This window comes from Scyliorhinus canicula, chromosome 20 (genome assembly GCF_902713615.1).
Source record: "Scyliorhinus canicula chromosome 20, sScyCan1.1, whole genome shotgun sequence".
Lineage (NCBI taxonomy): Eukaryota > Metazoa > Chordata > Chondrichthyes > Carcharhiniformes > Scyliorhinidae > Scyliorhinus > Scyliorhinus canicula.
In genome coordinates, this window is record NC_052165.1 from 17,210,991 (window position 1) to 17,223,208 (window position 12,218).

General features: G+C 42.6%; 1 protein-coding gene across 1 annotated transcript; it reads left to right on the top strand.

Annotated features, from left to right (window-relative positions):
- The first annotated feature begins 3,769 nt into the window (after positions 1-3,769).
- On the top strand, positions 3,770-11,818 carry llph (LLP homolog, long-term synaptic facilitation factor). The gene is made up of 3 exons (XM_038780169.1): positions 3,770-3,909; positions 6,641-6,850; positions 10,262-11,818. The coding sequence occupies exons 2-3, from the start codon at positions 6,649-6,651 to the stop codon at positions 10,423-10,425; spliced, it is 366 nt and encodes a 121-aa protein (XP_038636097.1). The 5' UTR covers positions 3,770-3,909; positions 6,641-6,648; the 3' UTR covers positions 10,426-11,818.
- The last annotated feature ends 400 nt before the right edge of the window (positions 11,819-12,218 follow it).

A 12,218-nucleotide genomic window follows, 5' to 3' on the forward strand; every position in this document is an offset into this window, starting at 1 on the left:
GAGAAATTGTGTGGAGAGAAAATGGTTGTTATACTCTCCATATCGGAAAGCAGGCTACTGTTTTGTTTGCTTTTTGTTTTCAAAGGAGCATTTGGCGTCTGTGTCAAACTTTGGAAAGGAAGACGGTTTCTCCACTTGGAGAAAATTAAATCCAAGAATACCTGACCATGAGAAAAGCCCTTCTCATAGAGCTCACATGAGGGAATACCTGAACCTCGTAGTTCGACTCCATCATTCAACTACGAAAGATGCTGAACTTCAACAGCAAATGTCTGCTGAAAAGAAAAGATGGAAAGCTATAACTGAACGGATTGTCGAGGTTATATCCTTTCTGGCAAAACAGAATCTGGCCTATCGTGGACATCGAGGAGAAGGAATATCTGGGTTATCAGAGCCAGGGGAGACAGTCAGTGAAAATACAGGAAACTTTCTAGCAACAATCAGACTTTTGGCCAAATATGATGACATCTTAGCAAAACACTTGCAGAGAGGGAAAGAGAAACCAAAAAGTGTCACCTACTTGCCCAACAGAATTCAAAACAAAATAATCAATCTTCTTGGTGAAACTGTCAAGAAAAATATAATTTTCGAAATTATGGACGCAAAATATTTTAGCATAATGCTGGATTCAACTCCAGATATTGCCCATGAAGATCAGGTTTCTGAAATTCTGCGTTACGTTCATATTGATGAAAACAGAAAAGTAGAAATAAAGGAGACATTTCTGGGATTTTTTCAAGTCAACAAGAAAGATGCAGTCAGCCTGGTAAATAAAATTCAGGAAAAATTGGAAGAAGACAAAATTTCCATGAATGACTGTCGTGGTCAAGCATATGATAACGCAGCAGTTATGGCTGGAGTGAGAGGAGGTGTTCAACAAAAAATTCTTGAAGTTAACCCAAAAGCTGTGTTTGTGAACTGCGAGAACCACAGCCTCAATTTGGCCTGTGTCCATGCAAGTGAGGTGCAACCTGTTGTTGTTACATTTTTTGGCATTCTAGAAAAACTCTTTACTTTTTTTTCTTCATCTACTTCTCGTTGGGAAGTGTTAAAATCATTTGTCACTCGGACTGTGAAAAGACAGTGTGACACAAGATGGAGTTCCAGCCATGATGCTGTGCAAGTAATCCACGAAGAGTGTGACAACGTTATTGCAAGCCTTCAACACCTGCTGGAAGGAGAATTTTCAAGGGAAACTAAATCTGATGCAGGATCGCTACTTAACTCTATTCAACAGTTCCCGTTTATAGCTTTATTAAATTTTTGGTACTCAGTTTTATCATCAGTGGAGAAAGTCTCAAAACGTTTGCAGGATCCGAAAATGGGGTTCCATGAAGCTTCTTGTGATCTGAGAGGACTTATTCATATCTTGAATTTGAAGAATGACGAAATTATCCACAATGCAATAGATTTAGCCAATGAATATTGTGAAAATTGGGGAATACCAATTGCACGAACAAGAAGAATAATGCCTGGAGAGTCAGCAAGAGATAGTGGACTGACGGCACAAGAAGAAATGAATAGAGTAATGGTAGAGATTGTGAACAGATTAAAAACTGAAATTGAAGACCGCAGTGTCCGTCTTCAAAGACTCAGTGACCGATTTTCTTTTCTTCTGAACTTGAATTCAGTAATGATTGAAGATGAACAAGAAAGAGAGAAATTAAAAAAGGAATGTTCAGACTTTGCAAATTATTATGACAATGATGTGGTTGCAATTCAGTTATATGATGAAATTATTGATTTTGTGATGCTCCTTCGAGCTGGAGGGAATAGAGTTCCCCCTGATCCTAAAGATGCTCTGGAGTCTTTACTGCAGTATGGGAGGGATGTCTTTCCGACGCTGTGTGTTTCATACAGATTACTGCTTACAATCGCATTTTCAGTCGCAAGCTGTGAAAGGTCATTTTCAAAACTGAAATTAATAAAAACATATCTGAGGTCTTCTATGTCACAGGAGCGACTGACCAACCTGGCTTTAATAAGCATTGAAAAAGAATTTCTCACAGCTGATGTAAAAAGTGAAGTAGTTTAGGTGTTTTGTGACAGGAGGTATCATTTGGGGAAAAGAACTTAATAAATTTGATTGATTTATATTAAAATCGAATAAAGCGTTTATTTCATGTTTCATCTGTGTTTATATATTCAAAATGTTATCAGCAAATTGAGGGACCTGTTTATTGGCGGGAGGTTTGCGGGCCTGGGGGAACTGGAAGATAAATTTGGCCTTCCCCAAGGGAACATGTTCAGATAGTTGCAGGTAAAGGCGTTTGCTAGGCGACAGGTAGAGGGATTCCCTATGCTGCCCTCGCGGGGGACGACGGACAGAGTGCTTTCGGGGGTGTGGGTCGGAGAGGGGAAGGTGTCTGACATCTATAAGGTAATGCAGGAGGTGGAGGATGCGTCAGTGGAGGAGCTGAAGGCTAAATGGGAGGAGGAACTCGGGGAGCAGATAGAGGATGGGACTTTGGTGGATGCCTTGGAGAGAGTCAACTCTTCCTCCTCATGTGCGAGGCTTAGCCTCATCCAATTTAAGGTGCTGCACCGGGCCCACATGTCCGGGACTAGGATGAGTAGGTTCTTTGGGGGTGAGGACAGGTGCACCAGATGTTCGGGGAGTCCAGCGAACCACGCCCATATGTTCTGGGCATGCCCAGCACTGGAAGAATTCTGGAAGGGGGTGGCGGGGACGGTGTCGAGGGTGGTTGGATCCAGGGTCAAACCAGGGTGGGGACTCGCGATTTTTGGAGTTGCGGTAGAGCCGGGAGTGCAGGAGGCGAAAGAGGCCGGTGTCCTGGCCTTTGCGTCCCTAGTAGCCCGACGAAGGATTCTGCTACAGTGGAAGGATGCAAGGCCCCCAAGTGTGGAGACCTGGATCAGTGACATGGCGGGATTTATAAAATTGGAAAGGGTCATATTTGCCCTGAGAGGATCAATACAAGGGTTCTATAAACGATGGCAGCCTTTTCTGGACTTCCTGGCTCAAAGATAGGTATCTTGGTCAATAGCAGCAGCAACCCCGGGCGAGGGGTGTTCCATGTTGCATGTTGTAGGGTCTATTCTGTAACTTTATATTGTGTTAATTTGCGTTGTTGTTAAAATGCTGTGTTGTTCATGGAGGTGGGGTGAATGTTTATGATTGTTAATATTATTGTTATTTTTGGTATTTTACTATGGTGCGTTATTGTTGTATAAATTCAAAATTTTTCAATAAAAATTATTTTAAAAAGAATATTCAAAATGTTTTCCTTTCTCATAATATTTCTCAGTATATTAGGCCTTATACTTGAGTCTTTGGGGCATACAATCAAGATTTGCCCCGGGCATCACCAGACCTCTGCACGCCACTGAGAAGGTTTTAGTTTAGACGGGCAGCATAGTCGGCACAGGCTTGGAGAGCCGAAGGGTCTGTTCCTGTGCTGTACATTTCTTTGTTCATTTGACTACACCTTCAAAATCACCTCTGCTTGGACTCTGGGCAATTTACAAAAACTGAATCTGTGCTGACTTAGCCTGGCTATATTTGGTATCTAGAGGAAAGTATTATTATAAATATCGAGACACGGATTTACCAAATTTTAACAATAGAATGCATATTGATTCTTTGCAATGATGAAGTCTCTGTAAGTGCCATTGCTTTGGGAAGATGGAGTTCAATCAGTGATGAAGGCTGTCTTGCGCTGGGTGGAGGACTGGGAGGTCGGCTCAGCTCCTCCGCGTTCCCACAATGCTCTGGTGCTCCAACGTTGGGAGGAGGACTGGGAGGTCGGCTCAGCCCCTCTGCGTTCCCACAATGCTCTGGTGCTCCAACGTTGGGAGGAGGACTGGGAGGTCGGCTCAGCCCCTCTGCGTTCCCACAATGCTCTGGTGCTCTCGCGTGCTTGGATTACTCAAGCTGTGTTAACTGAGGTAAGTGAATGTTTTTTCCTTTATTTCGTCCTCAGCCGTGGAACTGCGAAGAGAACCATGAGATTGTTGGAGGTGGGGGTTTGATCAAACCCCGCCGCCAGAGGCACGGTGTGGCTGCTTCCAGGGCCCGAGGCCTCCGGCTCCTTTCCTGGGGAAATGTCCGCACGGCGCAGCACAGCATCGGGGCCCGGCCAGTCTGCCCACAGCCGGCAAATAACCCCCCAGCCAATGTGATTTCAAACCTGATCACTCAGGAATGTGAAGAGAATTCCACACCCTCACCATGATGGTAAATCTGCCCCACAGTCCCCGACCCAGTCCCCGCCGGTCCGCAGTCCCACCCCCCACACACACACACACGGCCAGTTCACACTCCCAGTCTTTTACCCGCACCACTGAGCCAGTTCACACTCCCAGTCTCTTGCCCATACACACTGGGCCAGTCCACACTCCATGCACACTTGGCCGACATGCTCCCAGACACTGCCCCATACAGATACTCAGTCCACACTCCCAGACCCTGCCCCACACAATGGGCCGCTCCATACTCCTGGACATGTCCCAAACATGCGGCCAGTCCACACTGCCTCACACACTGGGACTTAGTCCCAGGCACTGCAGCACGCACTGCTGGCCTATACTCCCAAACACTGCAGCACACGCAGGGCTGATCCATATTTCCATACACTGCCTCACACGCTGGTCTGTCCTGGTACAGCAACACTATGATTGGATTGGATTTGTTTATTGTCACGTGTACCGAGGTACAGTGAAAGGTTTTTTTCTGCAAGCAGCTCAACAGATCATTCAGTACATGAAAGAAAAGGGAATTAAACAAAATTCAAGAAAATACATGAGAATACATAATAGGGCAACACAAGATATACAATGTAACTACATAAGCATTGGCATTGGTTGAAGCATACAGGGTGTAGTGTTAATGAGGTCAGTCACTAAGAGGGTCATTTAGGAGTCTGGTGACAGTGGGGAAGAAGCTGTTTTTGAGTCTGTTCGTGCGTGTTCTCAGACTTCTGAATCTCCTGCCCGATGGAAGAAGTTGGAAAAGTGAGTAAGCCGGGTGGGAGGGATCCTTGATTATGCTGCCCGCTTTCCCCCGGCAGCGGGAGGTGTAGATGGAATCAATGGATGGGAGGTAGGTTCGTGTGATGGACTGGGCGGTATTCACGACTCTCTGAAGTTCCTTGCGGTCCTGGGCCGAGCAGTTGCCATACCAGGCTGTGATGCAGCCTGATAGGATGCTTTCTATAGTGCATCTGTAAAAGTTGGTAACAATATAGTAGATAGTAGATAAACTCTTTTATAAGTTGTCGAAGGAACTGAGTCACTTGGTGAGTTTAACTTATGAACTAATACACCCATAGCAAATGGTTAAAATAACACAAAGTTAAAAGTATAATACAAATAAAGTAGAAGACTAAAGAACTTTAATCTAGTGGTGGGGCATTAAAATTGCTTTTAGTGAGGGTGACTTTTTAATAAAATATTAAAGTTGCTTTCTGTTGTCCTCCCTGTACATTCTGTCTATCCAATATTAGAAATTAAAATGAATAGCCAAGAATATGGAACTTGTATTTTGAAGTAAAGATGCTAGACTTTTTAAAACTTTCACAAATTGTATTGTGTATAGTAGTTTTGTTGGCCAGACAGTGTCCCAAATGAGTTTATCCAGTGTGTTACAGAAAAGGATGTTTCATGATCTGTGATGGATATAAGTGATGGCTGGAGAATTGTTACAATTGTTCTCAGCAGTTTTTTTTAGCAGACAGGGAATTGGTTAATGCTCCAGGTGTCTTTTCTGGCAAACCACCCGTATGAAGAATGAGCGAAGCCGGATTGGGCACAACTGCATTGCCTGCTGGTAGTCACTGTCAAAGCCATACATTAATAATTGTAGTTTGGCAAGCTACTGAAGAACACTCAAATGCTCCAAATCAAGAAGGGATTGGAGGAAAATGATTGTTGCTTGATTATTTTTTATTTGGGTTTTAATACACTGCTGATATGATGTTGTTAATTAAAATGAGTACCATCAATATCGTGCATTTATATCATGAAATGACCCAGAATGACCACAAAAATGTAATCAAAGGTTATTGAATATTAAAATGTTCTTCCGTCCTTGAAGAGGTAGACTTGTGCTAAGGTTGATTATGATTCCAAACTAACTTTCAAGAGACTCGGTCAAATGACCAATCTTAACAAATGAGTTTGCTTTGAACTTGGAAAAAGTGAATTCAAACCTGTCTATGCAAATAAAATTGACTTTTTTTAAAAAATGTACCTAATTTTTGTTCCCCCCCAATTAAGGGGCAATTGAGCGTAGACAATCCACCTAACCTGCACGTCTTTGGGTTGTGGAGTGAAACCCATGCAGTCACGGAGAGAATGTGCAAACTCCACACGTACAGTGACTGGATCGAACCCAGGTCCCCAGTGCTAACCACTGCACCACTGTGCCGCCCACAAATAAAATTGACAATATAGAGAATCACTGGATAACGAGCAGGATTCCGAGTTGGTTTCTCTTCTCTCCTTGCCCAAGGATCCAACGTGAGACTTAGTATAGCTCAATAATTCATGGTGCATTACATTTACCCATTATGCCATTGGGGGGGGGGGGGGGGAGACATCTTATTTATCTTTATGAATGTCATACAAACTTTTATATTTAACTTGGGGTTCATGCTATTTAATTTTTTCTAAAATGCAGAACAAAGAATGGCAAAAAGCCTAAGGAGTAAATGGAAGCGGAAGATGCGGGCAGAAAAGAGGAAGAAAAATGCGCCAAAGGAGCTTGCGCGGCTGAAAAGTATACTCGGAGCAGATGGCAGTGGTGATATTACCATGAATGATGTGAAAGAAGTTGCAACTGTGGTCTCATGTGAAAAACTCAAACAGAACCCAGCCAAAGGAGATAATGGTAATTTTTTTCAGTGTTGGGAAACTATTAGGCGATGTCCATGATATTAGATGCACCTAAGGCCAAATTTAATCAAGAAAGTTTGATTAAGCAGCATCCACAATGAATTTCAGCGGCCTGAAAATTCTGGGATGCAACATAAGGGAGGAGTTGGTGAGTTAGAGTAGGAGATTATTTTTTTAATATACATTTAGAGTACCCGATTATTTTTTTCAATTGAGGAGCAATTTAGTGTGGCCAATCCACCTAACCTGCACATCTTTGGGTTGTGGGGGTGAAACCCACGCAGGCACGGGGAAAATGTGCAAACTCCACACGGACAGTGACCTGGGGCCGGGATCGAACCCGGGTCCTCAGCATAATGATGCAGCAGTGCTAACTACTGTGCCATCGTGCCGCCCGAGAATAGGAGATTATCATGTCTCCTGACTTCAAGGCGCTGTGAGGAAGAGGATATATAACATTTATAAATTGAGGGGTTTGAATCTGTAAATTAACGGTGTTTCCAGGCGGCACGGTGGTACTGTGGTTAGCACTGCTGCCTCACGCCACCGAGGACCCGGGTTCGATCCCGGCTCTGGGTCAATCTCCATGTGGAGTTTGCACATTCTTCCCGTGTCTCACCCCCACAACCCAAAAATGTGCAGGTTAGATAGAAAGAATTGGGTACTCTAAATTTTAAGAAAAAAAACATTTGTTTCCGTTTTCAAAACAGTTGTCACCAGCGCTATTTAATTCAAATATATATTTTTTACATTTAAGAAATTTTTCATTGCAAGAAAACAAAGCCATACTAACCAACAAATATATAAAGATACAATACATGAATAGCGCAATCAATAATTAACAACTGCACCAAATCCAACCGTTCAACATATAACTAAAAATTAAACCCCCACCCCTAACAGCTGATGGTCTCACATTCTCTGAAAAACTATATCAATGGTTGCCTTCTACCGACCCTCGAATGGTGTACTTGACCTTCTCCAGATATAGGAACTCTGTTAGGTCACCCAACCAGACCGAGGCACTGGGCGGATTAGGAGATCTCCACCCCAGTAGAACCCGCCTCCCGGGCTAACAATGAGGCAAAGGAGAGGACATCTGCTTTCACCCCCATCTGTAGCACTATTGAGTCTGAAACCTCAAAAATGGCCACCAGGGGACAAGGCTTCAGTTTCATATGCAGAATCCCATACATGGTGGCGACCCATAAGCTTGCAAGTTTAGGTCACGACTATGGGCATGATTCGCTGGTTCCCGAGAACAACATTCGCACCGATTCTCCACCTCCGAGAAAAAAAGCACTCATTCTCGTCTTGATCAGACACGCCCTGGGCACCACCTTGAACTGAATCAAGCTGAGCCTAGCACCTAGGAGGTTGAGTTGACCCTGTGAAGGGCCTCACTCCACCTCCCACTTCCTTAACACCTCATCCAACGGAGCCTGCTCCGCCGACAGGATCTGGCCATAAATGTCCAAAATCTTTCCCCTCAGCCAAATTGACCAGAGATGTGATCCTATTCAGCAGGGAGGGCGAAGGTGCCAAGGGAAATGAAGAGATCTCCTTGCGCAAGACGTCGTGAACCTGGAAATATTAGAATAAGTTATTACTTTGGAGTTGGAATTTGTTCAACAGCTCCTCAAAACTGGCACTTACCCTCTAAAATAGGACCCCAAACCTCTCCAGCCCCTTTCTCCATGACCTGAACTTCAGGTCTAAACCAACTGGCACAAAGAGATTCCACAAATGGTGGCTAACCAACAACATGGAGCTGAGCTTAAAATGTTGTCTAAACTGCCTCCAAATCCTCAAAGTGGACACCACTACTGGACTTGAGGTAAATTTTGCAGGGGAAAACTGAAGCGTGACAATTACCAGGGGCCTCAAACTAGAACCCCTACAAGAGCACACCTGCATCTGCCATTTGGAATTCGGATCCTTGAGCCACCCAAGTACTTTTTCGATATTAGCTGCTCAGCGACAAAATAACAATCTCTCCTCTCATCTCTTTCCTCTCTCTCTCTCTTGCTGAAGGAAGCTAGCACCTTGTTGACTCTAGCCAAGGAAAATGGTGAGACGGGAGGACATTAATTTTAACAGTCTGAACCCTGTCCGCTAAGTCAGATTTAACCCCATTCACCAGACTAGCCTACTTTAATTTATGAAGCAAGGGACAATTATGGGCCACCCGGATTCCCAGATAATGAAAGCTAGATCTGGCAAGACAAAAAGGCAACATCCCAGATCGGCTTCTCTCCCTGGAGGATTCCCTGGAAAGTATTTGCCCTTATCCAAATTCAACTTTTACTCGAGAAGGAACCGAAACTCCGACGTAGCTTCATTACCTCATCCATGGTGGAGACTGGGTCCGTGATATAAGGAAACAGACCATCTGCATACAAGAACATATTCTCCCTCCCTTGCTTTATCAGGGGCTGGTTTAGCACATTGGGCTAAACAGCTGGCTTTTAATGCAGAAAAAGGCCAGCAGCGCGGGCTCAATTCCCGTACCGGCCTCCCCGAACAAGCGTCGGAATGTGGCGACTGGGGGCTTTTCGCGGTAACTTCATTGAAGCCTATTTGTGACAATAAGCGATTATTATTATCCCACTCCACCCAGTGGCAGATCTTAACGCAATGGCCAATGGCACTGTTTAATTCTTAATGTTTAACCTGAATAGTCATTGTTGACTGATGGCATTACAACCAAACCCAATGCTATCCTCTGCTGATGTGTGTACCCACACACTTGCTGCAAGGATGCTGAGTTTGATTGTAATATCTGTGGCATCAAGGGGAGATGATCGAATACGGGTAATATCACGGGACTTGTAATCCAGAAGCCCAGGCTAATGTTCCCAGGACATAGCTTCAAACCCCACAACGACAGCTAGTGAAATTTAAATTCAATTAATAAATCTGGAATTGAAAGCTCGTACCAGTAATGGTGAGGTGACCATGAAACTATAATCGATTGTAGTAAAAAAAAACATCTGGCTCACTAATGTCCTTAAGGGAAGGAAATCTGCCATCCTTACCTGGCCTGGCCTAGATGTGACTCCAGCAACACAGGTTGACTATTAACTGCCTTCTGAAATGGCTGAGCAAACCGTTCAGTTCAAGGGTAATTAGGGATGGGCAACAAATGCTGGCCTCACCAGCAACTCCCACCTCCCATGAAAGAATGAAGAAATAATCCTCCATGAGATTGGCTAATTCAGAACTGAACATGGATTAATTCTGGATCTTCCCTAGTTTGTGTAGAGTACATACTTGCACTTGATTAATTTGCATGGTATTATGATGGTTTATGTGTAAGGTACTACTTGTCAGAACTTGGATGTTGATGGCCTGAGAATTAATTTGAATGTTTTATAACTATGTAAACAAAACTTATCCTTCACAGATGATGCTTCTACCATGGACATCGATAAGAAAAGGAACAAAAATACTCTTTTGAATGAACATGGACAGTATCCATTATGGATGCATCCTAGGCATAGAAAGAAGCTCAAGCGACAACTGAAAAATAAGAGGAAATCAAAACATTCAAAGGGGTTAGCTCGGTAGACATGTAAGAAAAGCTAACATAACTGTGATTAAGTCCTTGTATGCTTCTTTTTTTAAAATAAATTTAGCGTACCCAATTCATTTTTTCCAATTAAGGGGCAATTTCGCGTGTTCAATCCACCTACCTTGCACATCTTTGGGTTGTAGGGGCGAAACCCACGCAAACACGGGGAGAATGTGCAAACTCCACGCGAGCTGGGATCGAACCTTGGACCTCTGTGCCGTGAGACTGCACTTGTATGCTTCTTAAGAGAAGACAGGAAAAAAATATCAAGTTTGGAAAGACAGTGGATGTTCTGAATGTTTGAGGTGTGCTGACTGAGGAAAAATTACAGTACACGCTTTTAGAAATGTATAGTACAACAATTCTAGTACAATCTGCCGTATCTTTGTAACCTGTTTAGAATAAAAGGTTACCATCAGCAATAAAATTACATAATTACACTGTAAGTTTAGCATGAGCTGATGCTTCAGTTACAATGTAAATGCAACACAAAACATTACACACGACACAAAGTCGGAGTCTGGTAAGTAATTAATTAAAATTTGTATGTCGTCAGGTAAACAACATATTCTTTGTGAACCATTCAACCCCATGACAATGGAAAGTTGACTGCCTTACCTTTGATCTGATCTTGCTCTGCTGCAGGCTACAATTATGGTTTCAGCAACAACTTAAATCCTGGAATGCAACGGTGGTGCAGTGGTTAGCACTGTTGCCTCAAGGTGCCGAGGACCCGAGATCGATCCCGTGTCCGTGTGAAGTTTGCATACTCTCCCCGTGTCTGTGGGTCTCACCCTCAACCCAAAGATGTGCAGGGTAGGTGAATTGGCAACATTAAATTGCCTCTTAATTGGAACAAAAAGAATTTGGCACTCTGAATTTATTTTTTTTAAATCTTGGAATGCCTACATGAAGACTGGATATATTTTCTGAGCAATTAGAAAACCTTGTCGAAGAGATAGGCTAGATCCGAAGTCATTTGAATTTTACAGTTTGCAAAATAGTGGCATTTCCTTGTATTTTTAATTTTTTTCCATTAACCAAGACCTCTATGTACAAATTATTCGTATACCCATGAGATTAATAGATCTGATTAATGTAGGCGGGGAAAATATCCTGAGATTATCAGGCAATAAAATATATAAACCTCATTTACAGAAATCTATGTAGTTTTTGGAAAAGCTGTTTATATTTCTATTTTTTTTTAGTATTATAGTGTTAAATGTAATTTACAGTTTGGGTACCAGAAAGCTGTGACTTTTAATTCTATGACTGATGGTGAAATCACCTCACTAATGTTATTTGTATGTTTTCTCAACACAGCATTTTTTGTGAATAACAAATATATAGTATTCAATAACTTGCCTAAAAATAGAATCTTACAACAAACATTTGTGTGTCTAAATTCCATTATGAATTCTTTCCAAGCCACTGTTTGCATAAATATAAGTCCAACAATAAACTCATTGCAGAGTTACAGAATGTAGTAATGCAAATTATTCCATCTTAAGCATTTGACAATGAGTTGAACTGTCAAAGAGAATTTAAATGCTCAGGAAGGAAATTACTTCAGGGACTTGAGATTGTCACCAATTTTGTTAATTAACTGTAAAGTGTGTGAATGATAGCTGAATACAAACCATATAAAACAGTGCACAAGGATAACATCCTGGATTTCCTATGCTATGCCATTTCAGACATGCATGGGTTTTCTTATTGATAAAATTGAGCTGTGTCTCAATACATATTCATTCTGGTGGTCTAACTCCTATTGGTCGTTCCTTGGTTT

What these genes read in the sequence shown, in the direction of transcription:
- llph (XM_038780169.1), top strand. Translation starts at nt 6,649, where the DNA reads ATGGCAAAAAGCCTAAGGAGTAAATGGAAGCGGAAGATGCGGGCAGAA. An exon ending in CCCAGCCAAAGGAGATAATG is followed by an intron (nt 6,851 to 10,261) that starts GTAATTTTTTTC and finishes TATCCTTCACAG; the next exon opens with ATGATGCTTCTACCATGGAC.